This window comes from Amblyraja radiata, chromosome 15, assembly GCF_010909765.2.
Source record: "Amblyraja radiata isolate CabotCenter1 chromosome 15, sAmbRad1.1.pri, whole genome shotgun sequence".
NCBI lineage: Eukaryota > Metazoa > Chordata > Chondrichthyes > Rajiformes > Rajidae > Amblyraja > Amblyraja radiata.
In genome coordinates this window covers 32,983,951-33,008,841 of record NC_045970.1, presented here as the reverse complement: position 1 = coordinate 33,008,841, position 24,891 = coordinate 32,983,951, and the positions used below count along the sequence as shown (strand labels likewise).

The following is a 24,891-nucleotide window of genomic DNA, read 5'->3' as shown; positions in this document are numbered from 1 at the left end:
GTCTACTCTGCCATTCAATCATGGCTTATCTATCTTTCCCACTCAACCCCATTCTCCTGCCTTCTCTCCATAATCCCTGACACCTTTACTAATCAAGAATCTGTCAATCTTTGCCTTAAAAATATCCATTGACATGGCCTCCGCAGCCATCTGTGGCAATGAATTCCACACATTCACCACCCTCTGACTAAGGAAATTCTTCCTCATCTCCTTTCTAAAAGGTAGTTTCTTTTATTCTACAGCTATGGCCTCTCCTACTCATCTACTCCTCATTCACATGGATAGGTGACTTTTCCAATCCCCATGTGCTCCCCCTTATCTGTGTTAAATACGCTGCAGCAATAGGTCAGATATAAAATTAACATCCTTATGACTATAAAACTCTGATCTTGGATGTGTGTGTGTGTGTGTGTGTGTGTGTGTGCGTGTGTGTATTTATTTGTTTGTGTGCAATCACATCTACTCGAAGAAACAACGCACTAACGGTAACATTTTTACATATTCCGGTAGAGATTTATCCCGGGAAATCAAAAATCGCCTTATCTGAAAAATTCATGCATTGTTTCTTTTTAAATCCTTTTATTAATTTTTTTTTCCAAAGCAAAAACAAAACAAACAAAAATAAAGTAATGATAAACATAACAGAAAGGCTTGATCAGTACTAGAAGGTTGGAAGAAAAAGTTAGATATGATAGGACTCGATAAGATAAAATCATTCAATCCAAAAAACTTACGAAAATGAAACCATATTCGGAATGTATGTCTTATTATTGGGTTAATCGTATATTTAGTCAATCTCGTAATTGTGAAAGGTAACGAGGCCTCTAGGATAGAAACCAATGATAACCCTTGCATAGAATCATGTTCAAGATTTATCCATCCTGGGCATTGGGTATCTTCAAAATCTTTTGTCCAAAACATTAAATAATGAGCATGAACTGCCCAATAGTAGAATCTAAAGTTCGGCAGTGCCAAACCACTGTCTTTTTTTGATTTCTGTAAGTATTTTTTACTTAGTCTAGGATTTTTATTCTGCCATATATATGAAGAAATATTTGAGTCAATAATATCAAAGAAAGATTTAGCAATAAAAATTGGTATAATCTGAAATAAATTCAAAAATGTAGGTAGGATAAACATTTTAATAGCATTGATTTGGCTAATTAAAGATAAGGACATTAGTGACCATTTAGTAAAGTGTTGTCTGAAGTGGTCAATTAGGGGCATAAAATTGGCTTTAAATAGATCCTTGTGTTTCTTGGTATCTTAATGCCTAAATAAGTAAAACAGTCGGTAGTCAATCTAAATGGAAACTGTCCATAATTCGAAATTTGATTGTTTAATGGAAAAAGCTCACTCTTACTAAGATTTAGTTTATAACCAGAAAAACCACTAAATTGATTAAGTAATGCTACTATTGCAGGGATAGATTTCTCTGGGTTAGAGATAAATAATAACTGATCATCTGCATAAAGAGATAGCTTATGTGTCTTTTTCTCACGAGCATTATTTCTCGAGTTATTAATCAAAATGTTCACAAATCTGAAGAAACTTGGAAAAAATTAACTGCTTATTCCTTGATGACGTCAGAATGAATCTGCCTGCCGGCGTCTGCTCGCGCTGCGAGTGACGTCAGCCCCCCCCACCCCTCCCTCCTCCCCCCGTTATTCCACAGTCGGCCCGTAGACTGAATACCAAAGATCAGAGCTGAAGACTGCGCTGCGAGACTTAGATGCAGGAAAAATGTTCCCAATATTGGGCGTCCACAAACCTAGGGGCTAGTGGAATCAAGGGATATGGGGAAAAGGCAGGCACGAGTTATTGATTGGGGACGATCAGCCATGATCACAATGAATGGCGGTGTTGGCTCGAATGGCCTCCTCCTGCACCTATTTTCTATGTTCCTATCTGAAGAATGAGCAAGTCGGGCCCTGTACTAGAGCTCTCGGGTTTGTCTCGGGTCGGGTCCGTATCGGGTCAGAACCATCTTGGGTTGGGTCGGGTCCCTCTCCCCCTTCCTCCTCCTCTCCCCCCCTCCCCTCCCACCCCACACCCCCCTCCCCCCCTCTGCTTGCTGCCGTCTTACTTGCGCTGTGATTGTCTTCCTCGTGCTGCGAGTAACGTCACCCCCCACCTCTCCCTCCTCCATCCACTCCAAAAGATGCTCAGGCATCGCTTTCTCTCGGGGCTTTTGCTCGGCCCCTCACTCGCATTCTCTCTGTCTCCCCCCCCGGGCTCTCTCTTCCCCCCGGACTCTCTCTTCCCCCCGGGCTCTCTCTCTACCCCGGGCTTTGAAGAACGAGCAAGTCGGGCCCTGTACTGGAGCACTCTGATCAGGTCCGTCTCTGGTCGGACCGTCTCGTGTCAGGTCCCTCTTCCCCCTCCTCCTCCTCTCCCCCCTCCTCCTCCTCTCCCCCCCCCCCCCCTACTCTTCCTCTCCACCTCCTCTTCTCCCCCCTCCTCCCCCCTCCTCTCTCACCCCCCCCCTCCTATCCTCTCCCCTCCTCCGGCCTCTCCCCCTTCCCCTTCTCTCCCTCCCCCTCCCCTCTCCCCCTCCCCTCTATATCACTTCCCTCTCTCTCCCCCCTCTCTCTCCCCCCTCTCTCTCTCCCCCCTCTCGCTCCACCATCCCTCTCTGTGTCCTTCTCTGTGTCCCTTCTCTGTGCCTCTGTGATCCTCTCAGTGCCTCTGTGTCCCTCTCTGTGCCTCTGTGTCCCTCTATGTGCCTGTGTCCCTCTCTGTGCATCTGTGTCCCTCTCTGTGCCTCTGTGTCCCTCTCTGTGCCTCTGTGTCCCTCTCTGTGCCTGTGTCCCTATCTCTGTGCCTCTGTGATCCTCTCAGTGCCTCTGTGTCCCTCTCAGTGCCTGTGTCCCTCTCTGTGCCTCTGTGTCCCTCTCTGTGCCTCTGTGTCCCTCTCTGTGCCTGTGTCCCTATATCTGTGCCTCTGTGTCCCTCTCTGTGCCTGTGTCCCTCTCTGTGCCTCTGTGTCCCTCTCTGTGCCTCTGTGTCCCTTTCTGTGTCCCTCTCTGTGTCCCTCTCAGTGTCGCTCTCTGTGTCGCCCTATGTGCGCCCCTCTGTGTACCCCTCTCTGTGTCCCTCTCTCTATCCCCCCTCCCTCTCCTTCTCTAGCCGTGCCTGCGAGTTGAGGGCTATACGTGAGTGGATAGGGCGGGGGATGGTGTAAAAGGAGTGAATTAATAATATTTGTATAATATCAATGGGGGTGGATAGTGTGTGTGGGAGGGGGGGTGGTCAGTGTGTGTGAGGGGTGGCTAATGTGTGTGTGATGCCGCAGGACGCCCCCTGCCCTCCAAACCGCGCTTTGAGGGGATGGGACCCAATGGATCCCACTTGGTCTAGTTCCTATTAAAATTCTTTTACCCCTCCCCTCCTGTTGTTGCTATCAGCTATTACCCATCACTCTGCCACCCTTCATTCAGTTCTATTCTTCACCTTCCTTTCCTATCAGACATTTGTCCTCCACTTATCACCTCCCAGCCTCTGTTGCCATTTCCACCCTTCCCTCCCCTATCTGCCTCTAACCTGCTGAACAACCCGTCCTCGCTGTATCTACTTGTTGTACCTTGCCCCTCCCCTTCCACCACTTTTTTTATACTGGTTACTTCTCTCTACTCTTTCAGTCAAAATGAAGGGTCTTGACCCAAAATATTGACTGTCCATTTCCCTCCACAGATATGGCTTGTCTCGCTGAGTTTCTCCAGATGCTCTCCTTTCATTGCTTTAAGCTGTGGAGAATTCCTTGTAAGCTTCCTTCCACTCCATCCCTCAGTGGGTCAGACTGCATTTGTGCAGGGAAATGGACAGTTAACATTTCCAATTGACAGAGTTAATATCCCTATTAACCTAAAATGTTTCTTAATTTTACCACTAGTTTTTAGTTACCTGTGCTAAGATGGTTTTTCAAAGCCAGGTGTCAAATTTTACTTGCAAATCTCTTGATATGAGCATTAGGCTCATTAATTCTCATCCTATCTATCACTCAGTGCATCCTAATGCGCCAGCCTCTTTGAAAGGAAATGCCATAGTGGATATAATCTAGAGCTAGTGCGGAAGAAACATAGAAACATAGAAAATAATTGCAGGAGTAGGCCATTCGGCATATCGAGCCAACACCGCCATTCAATACCATCATGGCTGATCATCCAAAATCGGTACCTGGTTCCTGCTTTCTCTTCCCCCATATCCCTTGATTCCATTAGCCCTAAGAGCTATATCTAACTCTCTCTTGAATACATCCAGTGAATTGGCCTCCACTGCCGTCTGTGGCAGAGAATTCCACAGATTCACAACTCTCTGAGTGAAAAGGTTTTACCTCATCTCAGCCATAAATGGCCTACCCCTTATTCTTAAACTGTGGCCCCTGGTTCTGGACTCGCCCAGTATGCTAAAGATGAATTCCCGATCTTCCACTCCTCCTCATTGCAGCCCTTGCACTTTTTATTTATCTGCACTTTCTTTGTAACTGTAACACTATATTCTACACTCTGTTTATTTTCTCTTTTGCACTATGTAACATATTTATCTATAGTATGATATGTCTGAATTACACACAAAGTTTTTCATTGTATCTTGGTACATGTGACAATAATAAACCAACATACAAAACCAATTTAGTACAATGATGAGAAACGTCTCACATGAATGAGCCTTTGGAATTCTTTATAGCAAAAAATTGTGTAGATTGAATTGTTTAAGAAGAGTCGGGAGTGTTTAATTGGCATTTGCACCGAATTGAAACAATGAAATTCTTCCTTACAGGTTTGTAAACACAGTACAAAGCAATGCTGAGAGGTTTTTGAGTTTGGGGGGAATTGAGGTTCATGGAGAACTGGCAAGAAAATGGAGGTGAAGCCAAAATCACATCAGCCATGTTCTTGTCCATTGAGCGATAAATTCATGATGACATGGCAGAAGAAGTCGCAACGGGCCGCAGGCCGCTACCATACCATACCATACCAGCAGGCCTGGCTCATCGCGGGGTTTGCTTCTACAGAGGCCCGGGGAGCCGTTGGTGAGAGGAGGACTTACCTGCAGCTGTGAGCTACCCAAATCTGTAACGTTCCATCTCACTTCCAGAGAAGGATTCTGGTGGAAGCCTCTGATTGGTGGACGAGGATCAGAGGAAGCAGCTGATTGGCTTGTATTGTATTTGTATTGTAATTGTAAGGCTTTATTGTATTTGGATAAGGGGGAGAATGAGGGCCAGGGCAGTTTACTGTTCTGGATGTCAGATGTGGGAGGTCATGGAGTCTGAGTGCTCTCCAGACGTCCACATCTGCGCCAGGTGCGTCGAGATGGGGCTCCTAAGGGACCGCGTTAGGAACCTGGAGCAGCAACTCGATGACCTCTGTCTGCTCAGGGAGAGCGAGGAGGTCATAGAAAGGAGTTACAGGGAGGTGGTCACTCCAAGACCACGGGAGACAGAAAACTGGGTCACAGTTAGGAAGGGCAATGGGCAGAGGCAGGGACTGGTGAGTACCCCGGTGGCTGTACACCTTGAAAATAAGTACTCATGTTTGAGTAAGGGTGGGGGAGACAGCCTACCTGGGGGCAGCGACAGCGGCCGGGCCTCTGGCACAAAGACCGGTCCGGTTGCTCAGAAGGGTAAGGAAAAGAAGGGGAGGGCAATTGTAATAGGGGACTCTATAGTCAGGGGGTCGGATAGGCGATTCTGTGGACGCAGACAGGAGTCCCGGATGGTAGTTTGCCTCCCTGGTGCCAGGGTCAGGGATGTGTCTGAACGTGTCCAAGAAATCCTGAAATGGGAGGGAGAGGAGCCTGAGGTTGTGGTGCATATAGGTACCAATGACATAGGTAAAAAAAGAGAAGAGGTCCTGAAAGAAGAATTTAGGGAGTTAGGTAGAGAGTTAAGGAGAAGGACTGGAAAGGTAACAATCTCAGGATTACTGCCTGTGCCACGCGACAGTGAGAGTAGGAATGGAGCGAGGTGGAGGATAAATGCGTGGATGAGGGACTGGTGCAGGGGGTATGGATTCAAGTTTCTGGATCATTGGGACCTCTTTTGGGGAAGGTGCGACCTGTACAGAAAGGACGGGTTGCACTTGAACTCAAGGGGGACCAATATCCTGGCGGGGAGATTTGCAAAGGCTACTGGGGAGACTTTAAACTAGTATGGTTGGGGGGAGGGACTCAAATTGGGAAAGCTAGCAGTCAGTGTGTGAAGCAGGGGGCAGAGAATGGTAGCACTCTGACCCAAAATGTAGGGGAGAGAGAAGAAAAAGAAAATAATCAGAGAATAAGAGAGGGTGGGTTTCTTAAATGTGTATATTTTAATGCTAGGAGCATTGTAAGAAAAGTGGATGAACTTAGAGCCTGGATTGACACCTGGAAGTATGATGTTGTGGCGATCAGTGAAACATGGTTGCAGGAGGGCTGTGATTGGAAACTAAATATTCCAGGATTTCGTTGCTTCAGGTGTGATAGAATTGGAGGGGCAAGAGGTGGAGGTGTTGCATTGCTTATCAGGGAAGATATTACAGCAGTGCTTTGGCAGGATAGATTAGAGGGCTCGTCTAGGGAGGCTATTTGGGTGGAACTGAGAAATGGGAAAGGGGTAGCAACACTTATAGGGGTGTATTATAGACCGCCAAATGGGGAGCGAGAATTGGAAGAGCAAATATGTAAGGAGATTGCAGATATTAGTAGTAAGCACAAGATAGTGATTGTGGGAGATTTCAATTTTCCACACATAGAATGGGAAACACATTCTGTAAATGGGCTGGATGGGTTGGAGTTTGTAAAATCTGTGCAGGATAGTTTTTTGCAACAATACATAGAAGTACCTACTAGAGAAGGGGCGGTACTGGACCTCCTGTTAGGAAATGAGACGGGTCAGGTGGCAGAGGTATGCGTTGGGGAACAGTTCGGGTCCAGTGATCACAATACCATTAGTTTCAATATAATTATGGGGAGGGACAAAACTGGACCTAGGGTTGAGATTTTTGATTGGAGAAAGGCTAACTTTGAGGAGATGCGAAAGGATTTAAAAGGAGTAAATTGGGACAGTTTGTTTTATGGGAAAGATGTGGAAGAGAAATGGAGTACATTTAAAGGTGAAATTTTAAGAGTACAGTATCTTTATGTCCCTGTTCGGTTGAAAGGAAATCGTAAATATTGTAAAGAGCCATGGTTTTCAAGGGAAATTGGACACTTGGTTCGGAAAAAGAGGGATATCTACAATAGTTATAGGCAGCATGGAGTAAATGAGGTGCTTGAGGAGTATAAAGAATGTAAAAAGAATCTTAAGAAAGAAATTAGAAAAGCTAAAAGAAGATATGAGGTTGCTTTGGCAAGTAAGGTAAAAGTAAATCCGAAGGGTTTCTACCGCTATATTAATAGCAAAAGGATAACGAGGGATAAAATTGGTCCATTAGAGAGTCAGAGTGGCCAACTATCTGCAGAGCCAAAAGAGATGGGGGAGATATTGAACAGTTTCTTTTCTTCGGTATTCACCAAGGAGAAGGATATTGAATTATGTGAGGTAAGGGAAACAAGTAGAGTAGCTATGGAAACTATGAGGATCAAAGAAGAGGAAGTACTGACACTTTTGAGAAATATAAAAGTGGATAAGTCTCCAGGTCCGGACAGGATATTCCCTAGGACATTGAGGGAAGTTAGTGTAGAAATAGCAGGGGCTATGGCAGATATATTTCAAATGTCATTAGAAACGGGAATAGTGCCGGAGGATTGGCGTACTGCGCATGTTGTTCCATTGTTTAAAAAGGGGTCTAAGAGTAAACCTAGCAATTATAGACCTATTAGTTTGACGTCAGTGGTGGGCAAATTAATGGAAAGAATACTTAGAGATAATATATATAAGCATCTGGATAAACAGGGTCTGATTAGGAACAGTCAACATGGATTTGTGCCTGGAAGGTCATGTTTAACTAATCTTCTTGAATTTTTTGAAGATGTTACTCGGGAAATTGATGAGGGTAAAGCAGTGGATGTTGTGTATATGGACTTCAGTAAGGCCTTTGACAAGGTTCCTCATGGAAGGTTGGTTAAGAAGGTTCAATGGTTGGGTATTAATGGTGGAGTAGCAAGATGGATTCAACAGTGGCTGAATGGGAGATGCCAGAGAGTAATGGTGGATGGTTGTTTGTCAGGTTGGAGGCCAGTGACGAGTGGGGTGCCACAGGGATCTGTGTTGGGTCCACTGTTGTTTGTCATGTACATCAATGATCTGGACGATGGTGTGGTAAATTGGATTAGTAAGTATGCAGATGATACTAAGATAGGTGGGGTTGCGGGTAATGAAGAAGAGTTTCAAAGTCTACAGAGAGATTTATGCCAGTTGGAAGAGTGGGCTGAAAGATGGCAGATGGAGTTTAATGCTGATAAGTGTGAGGTGCTACATCTTGGCAGGACAAATCAAAATAGGACGTACATGGTAAATGGTAGGGAATTGAAGAATGTAGGTGAACAGAGGGATCTGGGAATAACTGTGCACAGTTCCATGAAAGTGGAATCTCATGTAGATAGGGTGGTAAAGAAAGCTTTTGGTGTGCTGGCCTTTATAAATCAGAGCATTGAGTATAGAAGTTGGGATGTAATGTTAAAATTGTACAAGGCATTGGTGAGGCCAATTCTGGAGTATGGTGTACAATTTTGGTCGCCTAATTATAGGAAGGATGTCAACAAAATAGAGAGAGTACAGAGGAGATTTACTAGAATGTTGCCTGGGTTTCAGCAACTAAGTTACAGAGAAAGGTTGAACAAGTTAGGGCTTTATTCTTTGGAGCGCAGAAGGTTAAGGGGGGACTTGATAGAGGTTTTTAAAATGATGAGAGGGATAGACAGAGTTGACGTGGAAAAGCTTTTCCCACTGAGAGTAGGGAAGATTCAAACAAGGGGACATGACTTGAGAATTAAGGGACTGAAGTTTAGGGGTAACATGAGGGGGAACTTCTTTACTCAGAGAGTGGTAGCTGTGTGGAATGAGCTTCCAGTGAAGGTGGTGGAGGCAGGTTCGTTTTTATCATTTAAAAATAAATTGGATAGTTATATGGATGGGAAAGGATTGGAGGGTTATGGTCTGAGCGCAGGTATATGGGACTAGGGGAGATTATGTGTTCGGCACGGACTAGAGGGGTCGAGATGGCCTGTTTCCGTGCTGTAATTGTTATATGGTTATATGGTTATCCGCCGCGGAACTGGGAAACCCATCTGGAGTAGGAGCCTCGTACAAAGCTCATGTGCTGCTCACTCCCGAAGACTGCGATCCAGAAGGTGGGGGTGTTGGCAACCGCGATGGACGTTGGACAAAGGGCCGGTAAAGACACCCGAAGGTCTTGCCTTCTGTGCCCTCAAGGTCAGCTGCTAGAGGCTCCTCCCTGGGGCACAAAGGCTGAAGGCCAGGTGAGAGAGGGACGATGGTTCGCTGGCGATCCGGATGGAAGGTAGAGGTGACGGCTGCAACAGGCCTTTATGGCCAGCTGCATATGGACTCAGTGGACTGTTTCTATGCATTCAGTACTTAATCAGGTAAACATAGACATAGAAACATAGAAAATAGGTGCAGGAATAGGCCATTCGGCCCTTCGAGCCTGCACCGCCATTCAATATGATCATGGCTGATCATCCAAATCAATATCCCGTACCTGACTTCTCTCCATACCCCCTGATCCCTTTAGCCACAAGGGCCACATCTAACTCCCTCTTAAATCTAGCCAATGAACTGGCCTCAACTACCTTCTGTGGCAGAGAATGCCACAGATTCACCACTCTCTGTGCAAAAAATGATTTTCTCATCTCGGTCCTAAAAGACTTCCCTCTTATCCTTAAACTGTGACCCCTTGTTCTGGACTTCCCCAACATCGGGAATAATCTTCCTGCATCTAGCCTGCCCAACCCCATACCAACAGGTATGGTACTTGTATGGCAATAATCTTACTGATCAGTTTGCAAAAAAAAGAATATCACTGTACTTTGGTACACGAGATAATAAAAGAACCATTGAACCACTGAACCATATTGTAAGACAGAGTATACTTGCTGTGTCATATTCTTGCTCTTATTTCTTACTTCTCATATTTTAAATTAGCTTCCACACTTGAAGAATTGTTATCCTAATTCAGTGTATTGTTTGTATTTTGTATCTTGTATTTCTCAAATTATTGTAAAAGGTATTCTTAGCAGGATGTGGCGAATGACAGATAATTTTAAATAGCAGTTCCTTTTTTAATAGGTTTTCAATAGAACAGCAGCAAAGTCAGATAACAGTAAAACGTGCTGGTTGCACGAGAACATCGGTAGCTGATAAGAGCCAAGTACAAAAGGTCAAACCACAAGCACACCTTCTTTCATGTTTCAGTCAACTGCATGCAAACAACATTTTTTTTGCTATCAAATAGTGCTCTGACAGAAAAGAAACTCAGCTTAAACGGGGGAAGGGGGGGGGGGGGGGTGGTGACAAGAGGCAGAGCAGAACTAAACCTGGTCGATATAGGTGAGGGATTTTTTTGATAGGCAGATGGTTAGACACAGGCCAAAGGCTAGGGTGGCACAATGTTGTAGCGGTAGAGCTGCAGCCTTACAGTGACAGAGACCCGGGTTCGATCCTGACTATTCATGTTGTCAGTATGGAGTTTATACGCGTCCCCCTGTGACCAAATGGGTTTTCCCCAGGTGCTCTGGTTCCCTTCCATGCACATGTACAGGTATGTAGGTTAATTGGCTGTGGTAATATTGAAAATTGTTCCTAGTATGTAGGATAGTGCTAGTGTAGGGGGGGTCGCTGGTTGGTGCGGACTTAATGGGTCAAAGGGCCATTTTCCGCATTGTGACTCAAAAGTAAAAGGCACTAAAGATGAAAAGACAAAAGGTGAGATATATATGGATAGACAAAGTGTGAACTCTGAAGCCAAAGGAAAAAATATAGGTGGAAGGGGGAAACGGGTGCATATCCAGATGGGGCATTGGGAGGGGGGGAGGGGGTTGGAGAAGGCAGGGGGGGGGGGGGGGTGGGGGATTGTAAGTTAGTTATCTAAAATTGTGGAATTCAATTATCATAATGTCCGAGGAAGCTACCCAAGTGGAATATGAGGTGCTGTACCTCCAGTATGTGTATGGCCTCATTCTGGCAATGGAGGAGGCACAGGAGAGAAGGGTCAGTGTTGGAATGAGAAGGCGAGTTAAAATGGTTAGCAGCCGGGAGATCCAGTGGACTTTGTTGGACCAAGCACATGTTCAACGAAATGGTCGCCAAGTCTTGCCTGCGGTCGCTTGGTGTCGTCTATGTCTCCAACCCGAAATATCACCTATACACGTTCTTTGGAGATGCTGACTGACGTGCTGAGTTACTCCAATATTTTGTGTCTTTTATGTTGTAAGCCAGAAATCTGCAGTTTCTTGTTACTCAACCCTAAACAGTGTCTTGATTCCGATATTTTTTTTATTTCTAAGCCACATATTCACTACAGCTGTATTACCATTTGAATTGACAGAGTAGATAAAGAAAAATATTTTCTCTGTTGTGGGCTTCAGAACAATTTGGAGGAAGGGGATGGGGGTGGGGGGGGAGCTTGTGGGGAGATCATGCAGAACCTCAATTTATATATTGACAAGCAATAAATCAAGATACAATTTATGCACTATATGTTCCAAACCATTCACAGATGTATTTTTTTCATTCTTTCAACATATCGAGCCATTAGCCACTACACTTTCACTGCCTCTTTCTGGCTAAGTATAATCATTCAGTTTTACGTTGAAGTAGGTTCAGTGAGAACACTTTTGAGCAATTACTTCATTCCTTATCACTCAGACATGACATTTGGATGGATGACTAGCTGTTATCAGGGCTGCTAAGAGCTCCAAAGAATGTGCGTACTCATCCAACTGTACAATTAAAGCAACTGTCTGTTGGAGGAGTCCTAGTTGATCCTTCTATGGAATATTTTCCAAGCATTTGAGCAGAAGCAAATGTCATCAGTTTCTTTTATCACCTTAAGTTCATTTTCTTAACCTCTGGGATATGGCATTGTTTGCGAAAGTGTGAAGATTGTGGATAATTATTGGTTTGAGTGTTCCTTCCACTAAGAGCCTGCCTTGCCAGCAGCATCGATCAAAATTTTGGTTACAATCTGGGTACAACTGCCAATTTCTAAACAATCAGAATGTCAAGTATAGAGGACACCCATATTTTCCACATATGCTTTTAGCAGGATAATGGAAACTTGGAACATTTTGAATTTAGAAGTTATTCCAAACTTAAAATGTGGTAGAGACTAGGTATTTTCCTTAGCCACCAATGCTAACCCATGGATCCAGATAATTAGACAATGAAGGAGGTCTAAAGAATCATGCCTTAATGACTACCATCCAATGGCCTTGATATCCACCAACATAAAGTGCTTGAGGGGCTAATTATGGAACACATTAAATCCAGTCTACCAAGCAAACTTGGTCCATGGTAGTTTGCCCACCGCCACTACAGGTCCATGGCTGATGCCATCTCCCTGATCCTGCACTCATCCTTGGAACACCTGGATAAGTGAAACACCTATGTCAGACTTTTATTCATAGGCTGCTGCTCTGTTTTCAATACCATTACCCCATTCCAGCTCATCTCCAAACTCGTGGAACTTGGAGTCAGCACTCACCTCTGCAACTGGATCAATGGACCACAATCAGTGAGGATAGGTGACAAATCATCCTCTACGATAATCTCATCCTCAACACTGGTACCCCACAAGGATGCGTTCTCAGACTCCTTCTTTACTCCCTGTATACCCACGACTGTGCAGCCAAATACAAATCCAACTCAATTCACAAAATCGCAGATGTCACCACCGTAGTGGGCTATATATCAAATAACGACGAGATGGAGTACAGGAACAAGATTGAGAACCTCGTATCCTGGCACCAATGACCTTTCCCTTAATGTTGGCATGGCAAAAGAGATTGTGATTGACTACAGGAAGCAAAGCGGTAAACATGTCCTGGTATGCATTGATGGTGCCAAAGTAGAGATGGTTGAAAGCTTCAAGTTCCTAGGAGTATATATCAACTTGTACTGGACAAGCCATATCAAAGCCATGGCAAAGAAAGCACACCAACGCCTCTACTTCCTTAGAATGTTTAATAAGTTTGGCCTGCCACCAACAACTCCTCAGCAACTTCTACAGATGTGCTGTAGAAAACATTTCATCACAGCATGGTTCGGGAACAGCTCCATCCAAGATCGCAAGAAATTGCAGAGAATTGTGGACGCAGCCCAGATCATCACACAAACCAATATCCCATCCATTGATTCCATCTACACCATGCTGCCTCAGCAACCCCACCAGCATGATCAAGGACGAGTCACACCCCAGACACCCTCTTCTCCTCTCTCCCATCAGGCAAGAGGTACAGAATTGTGAAAACGCATACCTCCAGACTCAAAGACAGTTTCTTTCCAGCTGTATTCAGGCAACTTCCACCCTGCCCTCAAATTCACTTGGATTATACTGGCCTCTTTCTTGATCTCTCTGTCCCCATCACAGAGGACAGATAATCGATCGACAGCTACTAAAAAGCTATTGACTCCCATATCTGGGCTACAGCTCCCCCAGCCCTGCCTCTAGCAAAAACCTACTCTCAAATTCTCTGTCTCTGCCGTATCTGCTCCCTAAATGAGGCTTAGTTCTACTCTCACTCGCCCTCCTTTCAGACGGAACAAGGCTAAGTTTATCTGGTCCTCACCTTTCACACCCACCTGCCTGCACATCCAACACATAATTCTCCGACATTTCTGCCACCTTCAAAGTGATCGCACCACCAGTCACATCTTTCCATTTCCACCTCTTTCCACCTTCCACAGAGACCACTCCTTCCACAACTACATCGTCCACTCATCCGCTCCCACCCAAACCACCCCCTACACAGATACTTTCCCCTGCAACCTCAGGAGATGTGGCACATGTCCTTATACCTCCTCCCTCACATCCATCCAGAGACCCGAGCCGCCCATCCAGAGGAGATTGAGGTTCAAGTGCACTTCCTCTAATCTCATCTGCTATACCCAGTATTCCCAATGTGGCCTCCTGTACATCGACGAGACCAAACTTAGACTCAGCGACCGTTTCACCGAACGCTTATGCTTAGTCTGCCTAAGTCTACAGTTATTAATTATATTAACTCCCCTTCCCATTGCCACACTGACCTTTCTGTCCTGGGCCTCCCCCATTACCACACACAAACATGAGGAACAGGGCCTCATATTCCGCTTGGGTAGATACAACCTAACGTTATGAACATTGAATTACCCAATTTTAGGTAAATAACCTACCATTCCCTCTCCTTCTCGCTTTCCCTTCCCCCCCCCCCCCCCCCCCACCGCCACCCTCATCTACCCTCTGCCCACCTCGATGCGCACCCATTTCTCCCATCTCGCTCCCCTTCCACCTAAATTCCTGGCTTCACAATTTGCACTTCTATCTTCATTTCACTGCTTTTGTCCTTTCATCTCTGGCTTTTGTCCACCCATCTGCCTATCAGTCTGAAGAAGACCTATTCATGTTCTCCAGAGATGCTGCCTGACCTGCTGAGTTACCGGTACTCCAGCACTGTGTCTTTTTTCGATCTTGTGTAAGTAGATGAGAACTATCTTTTCCTTCAATTATTTGTCCATGGCTGTGTTTGAGATAATAGAGAACTAGTTTGAATTCCTTTACCTTACACAACATTTAGTTAGCAAAGAGACAAAGGGATAGTAACTTCCTTCAGGTGGCTAGGGCAGTACCAAAACAAGTCTGAACATGCAAGGTTAAAATTCCCTAACAATATTCAAGCACAGCCTTGTACATAGATGACAAAAAGACTATTATGAAATGTTGAGTTAATTATGAAGATAATGTGTGGATATTCACTTTCATAACCCACAAACAGCATTCTTGTGCCTGGTTTGCAATCCCCAATGAAATAGTGAAAACATTATAGATTTTTTTAATGATGGTGCTTCACCTTAGGTTACATACCAGATGTTTACAAAAACTTAAAATATGATTTTTAGCCCACTAAAAAGAAGCAATGTTTCATTTCAAATCCTACATGGGCAATACAATCAGATGGACTAGCTTTTGTTCTGATATCAGCACAGAGGATTAACTCAGCAACAAGGTTTCCCACCAGCTGTTAAAATTTAGTCTTTAATTTGAGAATTTCAAATGTTTGAGAATTTCAAATGGCACTAATGCTCCTCTATCAGGAACTAAACAAATACAGAACTTTAGTACATTGTCAATGTTTGTCATGAACCAAAAGTCTTATTTCTACTTGAAGAGTTGATATATTAATGGCTGCCACTTAGCACAATGCAAGGCCTAACAAACACCAGATAATCTTTTTCAGCAATTCTAGCTAAGGAATGGATATTGATCAGGACATAAAGTCGCCATTTTCTCACGGTACGGCCTGAAGGTGGCGAATCTGTGGAATTCATTGTCACGGAAGGCAATGGAGGCTAAGTCAATGCGTATTTACAAAGTGGAGAATGACAGATTCTTGATTGGTAAGGTTGTCAAAGGTTATGGGGAGAATGCAGGTGAATGGGGTTGAGAGGGAAAGTTAGATCAACCATGGTTGAATGGTGGAGTAGACTCGATGGGCAAAATATCCTAATTCTGTCATATGACATTAATTTATGAAAGCATATTAGAAGTCTGATGGTTTTTCAGGTGCGTTGTTTCCTGCTTATTTAAATAATCATAACTGAAAACTGGGAAACAAGGATTCTGAATGCAAGTTTTCTCTCTTAATATTTATTCCTTATTGAATGTCAGCAGACGTATCGTGCTCTATTTCAAATTTGCATATTTTACAGTTTCCACTTCACTGCCAATAAATGTAACAATTCCTGATATAAAATCCTTTCTCTGAAGATGTGAAGCATGGTGCAGAAACCTGGCAACATGCAATGCTAACATTTAATGATCTATGACAGGTAATGACTAAAAGTAACTAAAGGTAGGAAATAACTGTAAAAACCATGGCCAGGTTACGCCCTAACTTATTCAGTAATTATTTCTGATTTGAATGAAAAAACATCATTAGATACTTTAGCTTAATAGTGAGAATTTAGTCAAAATATGCAGAAACAAAGACCTGAACATAAATAAGTTCGGCCTTGAGTCACCTGAATAAAATAGATAAGATGTAAACACCAGCAATTTATTTTGATGCCTGTTGTCTGGCGGGGCCTAACACATTTCAGCCTATGTTGACGGTCTGAGATAAGTTTGAGGGGGTGAGAAGAAGGGATGATAGTTAACTATTTGTGCAATTAAAGGAAATATAATAGGCCAATAGTGATTCATAGTGATTTTTGGAACCAGGAAAAAAAAATCCTGATTTTTAGATTGGACGAAATCTTACAACTTTGAGCATTTTTGTTTCATGGGTCATGGATACCAATTTGAATGTGACCTATCATCAGAGTTTTTTAATACAATTCACCAGCACTTTTAACTCATGTAGCACCTCTTCATAGCAGTAATAACTTGCACCAATATGGGAACTGAAGTGTCTGTAGGTTCTTCTCTACTTTACTGTTTAGAAAGACAAGTAAAACATTATTGACCTTCCAGCCAAACACTCTTTATTGATCACTAACAACACCCAATTAACTGTAATATCCTACAAATTAAGTCATAGCACATGGTACACATTGCTCTTAAAGTTTCATACATCCCCAATATTTTGCAGAGCCTACTTTGGCATGGTTTTGAAACAGACTTTCATCAGCAGAGCCCTTTCTCGTTGAACCTTGGATTTAAATTGAATCCAATTGAGTGGTTGTCTTTAGGTACACAAAATTGCTGGGGAAACTCAGCGGGTGCAGCAGCATCTATGGAGCGAAGGAAATAGGCGACGTTTCGGGCCGAAACCCTTCTTCAGACTCAGTGGTTGTCTTTGCTGCCTTTCAGGTTTTATGCTAAATGAGAATTCCTTGTTGACTGGGTAAAAATTCAAACTAACTTGACACTGAAGTCCAAAGATCCTACAGCGAAGCAAGATAGATCACTCGACGAAAAAGACGTAGTACGGTCATGGGCAGATTCATGGGTAATTTTTGGCCCCATTTCCATAACCGGCTTCCGTCTCTGCACCAAAGATCCCATAGGATACTAGTGCGGAGACGGAAGCCGGGTACGGAAACATCCTCGTAAAAATAAAAGTTATTTGGGTAAAATCTTCTCCTCATTTTCAGAATTATAATTTATTAGCACAAACTGTTCTCCCGCAACGCTGATTACACTGCGAGTCGGATCGGCTCGGGTCGGGTCGGGTCGGGTTACTGGAATGGATGAAAACAAGACCCACGTTCCGCTCTGTTGCGTACTGCACATCAGCCCATTGCATTTAGAAGGTGATCTATCTTGCTTGCTATAGGATCTTTGCTGAAGACCACATGGATCTCTCTAATAAGAGAGAGCCAACAGAAACCTGCACAAAGATATGCACACCCAGTAGGTGATGAGAAACTCCTAAAAAAACTAAAGACAAACACCATGAAGGCAGGTAACTTGAAAAAAGCAAATGACAGGTTGGGACAGTTTCTTCCCAACTGTTATCAGGCAACTGGGCGATCCTCCCACCAACTAGAGAGCAGTTATGACCTTCCATCTACCTCATTGGAGACCTTCAAACTGTCTTTATTAAGACTTTACTGGATTTTATCTTGCACTAAACGTTATAACCTTTATGCTGTATCTGCACACGGTGAACGCCTCAATTGTAATTATGTATAGTAATTTCGCTGACTGGATAGCATGCAACAAAAAAAGCTTTTCACTGTACCTCGGCGCACATGACAATAGTTGATTAAACTAAACAATCAGTGGTCAAGAAGTTGTTTATTTGTTGATAAAGAAAGATCCTTATATTTACAAGGCAACTGAGGACTGGGTTCGCGGGAAGCTGGAGGCCATTTGGGCACTACAGAGATCGTAAAGGGCCTGTCCCACGAGCATGCGACCTGCATGCGGCAAGCGCGACCTAAAGGGCCGGTCCCACCAGCATGCGCCTGCATGCGGCAAGCACGACCAAACCAGAAGCGGGAGCCGAGCGGAGGTCGAGTGAGTGACACGGCGTCGAGGCGGCTGCGCACGCCCGTCGAGACGGTGCGTACGGCGTCGAGGCGGCTGCGGACCGGCAGGCCGTTGCCGTGCGGAATTTTTAAACACGGTCAGTTTTTCGGAGCCCCGCGCGATGTCGGGACCAGCTCCACACAACTCCATACGGCTCCGGCAATCAAAGTGGGACCGGCCCCGCGAAGCCGTACGGCTCAAGCGACCACGTTAGGTCGCGCTTGCCGCATGCAGGTGCATGCTGGTGGGACCGGCCCTTTAGGTCGCGCTTGCCGCATGGAGTCGCATGCTCGTGGGACAGTCCCTTTAGGATGCAGCACAGCAGAGATGGGATTGGAATATATGGCTCAGTAGATCACAGGGATGCAAGCAAACCAGAGAATTAGGAGTTGGGGAGTACTCCATTCCTCTTAGCCTACCATCAGCACTGTAAAAGCATTTACCAGGCACTTCCAGCCCTTCTTGGTTTGGGTTGCATAAGCCCAGGGAATCCGAGTGTAAGTGGGTTAAAGTGAAACTATGATTATATTTGAAGTTTCTATTTTTTCCAACCTCACATGGGACCTGAACAAAATACCTTAATGGACCTGTATTTGAGAATACATTAGTCATTGTCTCCAAAGATGATAATTCCATTAAAACACGAACACGACATAGTGGAAGTGAATTGGGTTTGAATTTCAGGACTTTAGCTGTTACCCCTAGTCTCTTCAACCTAACCTGGAAGGATAAATGTTCCTCAGTGTTTGGGACCAAGATCTTCCCACATTTTTGATCAACAAATCCTCAAATGTCATCTCAACAGCAGAATTGCCATGTTCTACATGGAAGTAAATTAGTATAAGCATTTGTTGAAACCTATATGTATGACCAATCCAATTACTTTGAAGAATGACATTTCACAAGATATGTTCCAATGAAGAATGGTGCTTGATCCCATTTTCTGAGTCCCATTAAACCTGGAAATACAGCCTCAAAATGGTAGTTATATCAATATTTCACAATTTTACAACAACAAATGCCAGTTTTATGTAATCCAAGTATATTAAAGAATTATGCTCTAAAGAAAGAGACAATTGAATCCATCATTGCAGTGCATTAATATGGTAGAGTTATTCAATTTCTCCACTTTCATCATTGTTTTACCTCAGGCATTTCATATTCCATGTCCTGGACAGTATTTCCTCAACCAAAACAATTTAAAAAAAATGTCCGGTCATTGGTGCATATGGGAGCCCAACCTTACTGCATGTTATTTGCATTATAGCAGAGATAAATCTTCAAACGCAATTCATTTTGGGGCATTCTGAAAGGGATATGAAATACAAGTCTTGCTTTCTATTTAAGCATTTCCCTGTTGAATTTTTGTGTTTAATCTGCTCCCTTCACCCTTTCAAGTAGTGTATTCCAGGCCGATAAATCAGTGTTTCCTCACGATGCCTCTGGCTCTTTTGCTGACGAACTTTAATATGTAGTTATTAATCCTTCTGCTGTTAACAACATTTCAGCCTTATTCACTCCAGAAAAGCCATTCAGAACTTTGACAATAGACAACAGACAATAGACAATAGGTGCAGGAGTATGCCATTTGGCCCTTCGACCCAGCACCGCCATTCAATGTGATCATGGCTGATCATCCCCAATCAGTACCCCGTTCCTGCCTTCTCCCCATATCCCCTGACTCCACTATCTTTAAGAGCCCTATCTAGCTCTCTCTTGAAAGTATCCAGAGAACTGGCCTCCACCGCCCTCTGAGGTAGAGAATTCCACAGACTCACAACTCTCTGTGTGAAAAAGTGTTTCCTCATCTCCATTCTAAATGGCTTACCCCTTAATCTTAAACTGTGGCCCCTGGTTCTGGACTCCCCCAACATCGGGGAACATGTTTCCTGCCTCTAGGGTGTCCAAAACCTTAATAATCTTATATCTTCAATAAGATTCCCTCTCATCCTTCTAAATTCCAGAGTATACAAACCCAGCCGCTCCATTCTTTCAGCACATGACAGTCCCACCATCCCGGGAATTAATCTTGTAAACCTATGCTGTACTCCCTCAATAGCAAGAAATGAGACAGGCACGATAACAACATTTAAAAGGTATTTGGAGGCCAAGCCAATGGATACTTTTAAGGCAGAGATTGATCAGTATCAGGGGTTATGGGGAGAAGGCGGGAGAATGGAGTTGAGAGGGAAAAATAGATCCGCCATAATTGAATGGTAGAGTTAACTTGATGGGCCGAATGGCCTAATTCTGCTTCTATAACTTATGAACATGTGGACAGGTACATGGATAGGAAAGGTTTAGAGGAATATGGGTCAAACGCAGGCAGGTCGGACTGGTGTAGATGGGACAACATGGTTGGCATGGATGAGTTGGACTGAAGGGTTCGTTTCCACGCTGTGTGACTCTACGGCTGAAAGGCCTAATTATGCTCCTATGCATTAGGGCCAGGGTTCCCAACCTGGGGTAAATTTACTGTTGATTCTGGATTTGTACATATTTGCACATTTTTTTTCTCATTGACTGACTGTGTTTGGTTCTGGTATACTGGTATCTGTTCATCATATTTGGTACATAAATAAGTGAAATAACATTGTTATGTACTATTAAAGTTGCCATGGGTAAATGGGTCGAAAAAGGGTTGGGAACCCCTGCCTTAGGGTCTTCATGTAGCTCATAGTCGAGTGAGGTGGCTGCGGCCATTCAGCCCCTCAGGCTGCTGCCTCCCCGTGGGTGAGGGAGGGGGGGGGGAAGATACGTCATTTTTGATTGGTCGCGGGAGCGAAGCACCAACATCGGTGCAAGCGCTCCGGCGATTGGACGTGTCGGCGGCTTGGCGACGAATGGACGACGTTGTTGCTACCACGTGAGGCGAGGTCGCGGGAGGAAAACAAACAGAAGCGACTGGAAGCCAAGCGTTGAGAGGGGGGGGGGTCGTAGGCAGCAGTAGCTTGTTGTCAATGAAATCATAGCTCTCGACAGCAACAAACCACGGCAACCTGCACCCTTAACACTCTCCCATCGTAATCATACATCTGTGCCGAATCCCCGAAGCCTTCTGCTCCCAGAGACTGGGTTTGAGAGGAACGGATTTGTTTTCATTTAAGTTCGAGGCGCTGCAGGCGCTGGGGTGGAGGGGAAGGGGAAAGTGGGGTGAGAGGGAGCAGCGAATTACCCCCACCCCCGGCAACATAAACAGCCCTTCGAACCGATCCCGATTTCTTTGCAAATATGGCAACAGAGGCAGAGCCGAAATTCAGCAATCCTCCAGCAGCAGGTACTGTGTGTGTGTGTGTGTGTGTGAGAGAATGTGCCAACGATGACAGACTCAGTGGTATCTGCAGGACCCTTAGTACAAACATGTATACATGCAAAATTTTGTTCAGTACGTGCAAGGTAAACTGGTTTAGGATTTAAATCTTTATTTTGCATTCCACTTTCTATTTGCATATTTCGATCATTAAAAAAGGAAGTTTAAAATAAAATAAAAACATTGTTTTCACATGTTGCTGCCTTCAAAAGTAAATACTTTAAAGTTAAATAACTTTTAAAGGCAGCACTTTGCAGACACCACGTGCTGTGGTCGAGCCACTGGGTTAATTTGACTTCCTTCCCCAACAGCTACTTTGGTCACATTATAAAAAAGGCTTTTTATTCTAAACATTCTGAGGTTTATCTCTTTATTTTGTCTGTTCAGTTTCCTTGTCGCCTCCTTTTGTTTTTAGTTAAACTAATGGGAATCATTTAAATCTGTGACAAAGCTAGGGGCTCCTTACCACGATCAATCATTGCCTTTTAAAATTAGTTTAAAATAAAGCAACCTTAATTATTCTCTCCAGGCAATCTTGGTATTTTGGGTTTTATTTACTGCCTTTGAGGTTGTAAATATTTATTTATATTTATATCCTGTTGCTTTGTAATACTTCTGCCAGTAACATGTTAACAAATAATAGTTTTTGTGTTTGATTGTTAATTAAATGAATGCAGTAGAGGTTTTATGCAGACAGTTAAGAATAAATCAGATCTCTTTTTAATTTTGTGATGCTTGAGATAGCTTTTCAGGCCATGAGATTTTTTTTGGATCGGCTCGCAGGTATTATACATGCTTGAGTTATGGAAACAGGTAAACTGAAGCATAATTTACCATCCCTTGTGACTTGCTTTCAAGAGTGCATCATGTCTCGGTACGTGGTACGATTTGTCAGATTAAATCTTGGAATTATGCTTCAGAACCCATCTAACGCAGGCTGCCATTTGCATCAGTAGGATTATTCAACTAAACTGTAAATCTGTTAAGTAAAAATGTAATTAGAAGTAAATTTAAATGCTTAGCTTGTAACATTTTTGATGCAGTTTGGGTGTGGGTAGCTGTCCATGATGTGTACCTGCAATTCTTGTTTTTCAGTAAATATGATAGTGATGTTACTGAAGAAAAAGTGAGACTAGCTGGTATTGAGGTTTGATAATACAGCCATTTTTAAAATGCGAGACAGACCAAAGCAGTAAATCTGTCATTTGATTCTTGTTTTGGGGTCATTTTCCTTTGCCACTTTCTGTACATTTTCAGTCTGATTGCCATGCACCTTGTGCAGAAAGGGTCTTGTCTCCCTTCAGGAAGTGTCACTATCAGTAATCTTAACACAGTAGCCAGACAATAGTTGTAGGAGTAGGCCATTCGGGCCTTCGAGCCAGCACCGCCATTCACTGATCATGGTTGATCATCCACAATCTAACTCTCTCTTGAAAGCATCCAGAGAATGGGCCTCCACTGCCTTCTGAGACAAGAGAATTCAACAGATTCACAACTCTCCGAGTGAAAATGTTTTTCCTAATTTCCGTTCTAAATGGCCTACCCCATATTCTTAAACTGTGGCCCCTGGTTCTGGACTCCCCCAACATCGGAAACATGTTTCCTGCCTCTAGCGTGTCCAATCCCTTAATAATCTTATATATTTCTATAAGATCACCTCTCATTTTAGCACATTCAAAAGTAAGTTGTTTATAAGTTTAAACCAGCATCTGCAGTTCCTTACTACACAGTAAGTCTTTCAATGTTTTTCTGGACAACCTCTCAACTTTCATAATGCATAAATTTAAGTGCTTGCATAACACTACACAGATCTCATTAGTCGTCATCGTTGTGTTGGTTCATTAAGACCTCGTTAAACTTCTCGCCCCCTTTATTTAAATCTTTGTGACCTTGTTCCTGTCAGCATTGTGCTGTATCTTTCCGCGAAATCTACATTCCTCTTGAACTCCTCTGCCTTCACCGACAGCTTTTGGTTGCAAAAAGTAAACAACTGGCAGAGCTCAGCAGTCAAACAGCATATGTGGTGCCAAAGGGATGGTCTTAGTCCAAAGTTCTGACACACCCTTTCTTTAGTTTATTCTTTAGGAAACCTTGAGTATTTTGTTTTGTGAGTTGATGTGTTGTTAAAACTTGTATTTTTGTAGTATGTAAGGTATAGGTTTCTCATACTTCAGTTAATTGGATATTTGTCTGTCCAATTTCCCATCTTAAAAAGATTTTAACGTTGCCACTTTGAACTACTTTCTTGTAAGCTCCAGCAGAGATGCAGCTGGAGCCTGAGATTTCACAATTTCCTAACATTAACTTCTATGCCAGTTGATTCCACTCTAACCATATTTCTCAAGTATCATGAAAGGTCAAAAGTAAATGTTACAAATCATCTTGGGGGGGAGTAAACATACCCCAAAGCAATCAGTATTAAGTTGTATATGTTCATTTGTGAATGTTTTCCTATCTGGTGTGATCCTGAAATCCTGAGCACATGGATTTCTTATGGACATCTCATGCAATTTGAGGCGATCATTATATTTGTTATGTTTCCCTTATATCATTTCTCCTCAAACCCCCCCCCCCTTTAAGTTTTCTAGGTATGTTTTTGCCAATCAGCATTATAATTCATGATTCGCCCAGTCAAAATCATGATCATTTATATTACAGGACCTTTATTTTAAAAGATAGGCAGTGAATTTCTTGTAATAGCTGTCGAATCAAGCCATGTCATCTCCCAGTTGTTGGTCAGATCTCTCGTAATTGACGTAATAATTTCACAAAAGGTCTTAGCCTGTGGCATGTCAACACTTGAAAAGTTATTAATTAACAAGAACAATTTCTTATTCAAATTAGGGTTAAATGTTTTCTCTTGTTTTAAACTATCATGGAACAACTAAGGCAAATTCTTTGTTTATATAATTGTTTTGGAAGATCATCCAAAATGTGGTTGATTCCTGTCCCCCCTCATGGGTATTTTCAATGGTCTTTGGTTGAGAATCTAATGATGTTGATGTTTAGATCAAAATTTTACTAATTCTTTTCAACAATTTACACATTTTTGGTTGTTGTTCTATATTGATTGTTATACAGTGGCCTCCATAAGGTTTGGGACAAAGACCCATCATTTATTTGTTTGCCTCTGTACTCCACAATTTGAGATTTGTAATAGAAAAAAATCACATGTGGTTAAAGTGAACATTGTCAGATTTTATTAAGGGTATTTTTTGCACATTTTGGTTTCACCATGTAGAAATTACAGCTGTGTTTATACATAGTCCCCCCACTTCAGGACACCATAATGTTTGGGACACATGGCCTCACAGGTATTTGTAATTGCTCAGGGGTGTTTAAATGCCTCCTTACTGCAGGTATAAGAGAGCTCTCAGCACCTAGTCTTTCCATCACCTTTGAAAACGTTTATTGCTGTTTATCAACATGAGGACCAAAGATGCGCCAATGAAAGTCAAAGAAGCC

General features: G+C 43.3%; 1 protein-coding gene and 1 long non-coding RNA gene across 2 annotated transcripts in view; one reads left to right on the top strand and one right to left on the bottom strand.

Annotated features, from left to right (window-relative positions):
* Positions 1-3,622: 3,622 nt before the first annotated feature.
* On the bottom strand, positions 3,623-16,725 carry LOC116981620. The gene is made up of 4 exons (XR_004414258.1): positions 16,714-16,725; positions 14,168-14,171; positions 13,165-13,177; positions 3,623-3,685 (listed from the first exon to the last, which is right to left on the bottom strand). It is a non-coding gene; the product is annotated as an uncharacterized LOC116981620 (long non-coding RNA).
* Positions 16,726-20,934: 4,209 nt separating this feature from the next.
* Positions 20,935-24,891, top strand: part of pdcd4 (programmed cell death 4) — a 29,512-nt gene continuing 25,555 nt past the window's right edge. Inside the window, exon 1 of the mRNA XM_033033989.1 lies at positions 20,935-21,393. Within this exon, the coding sequence (XP_032889880.1) occupies positions 21,348-21,393 (46 nt within the window). The 5' untranslated portion in view covers positions 20,935-21,347. The remainder of the gene's footprint in view (positions 21,394-24,891) is intronic.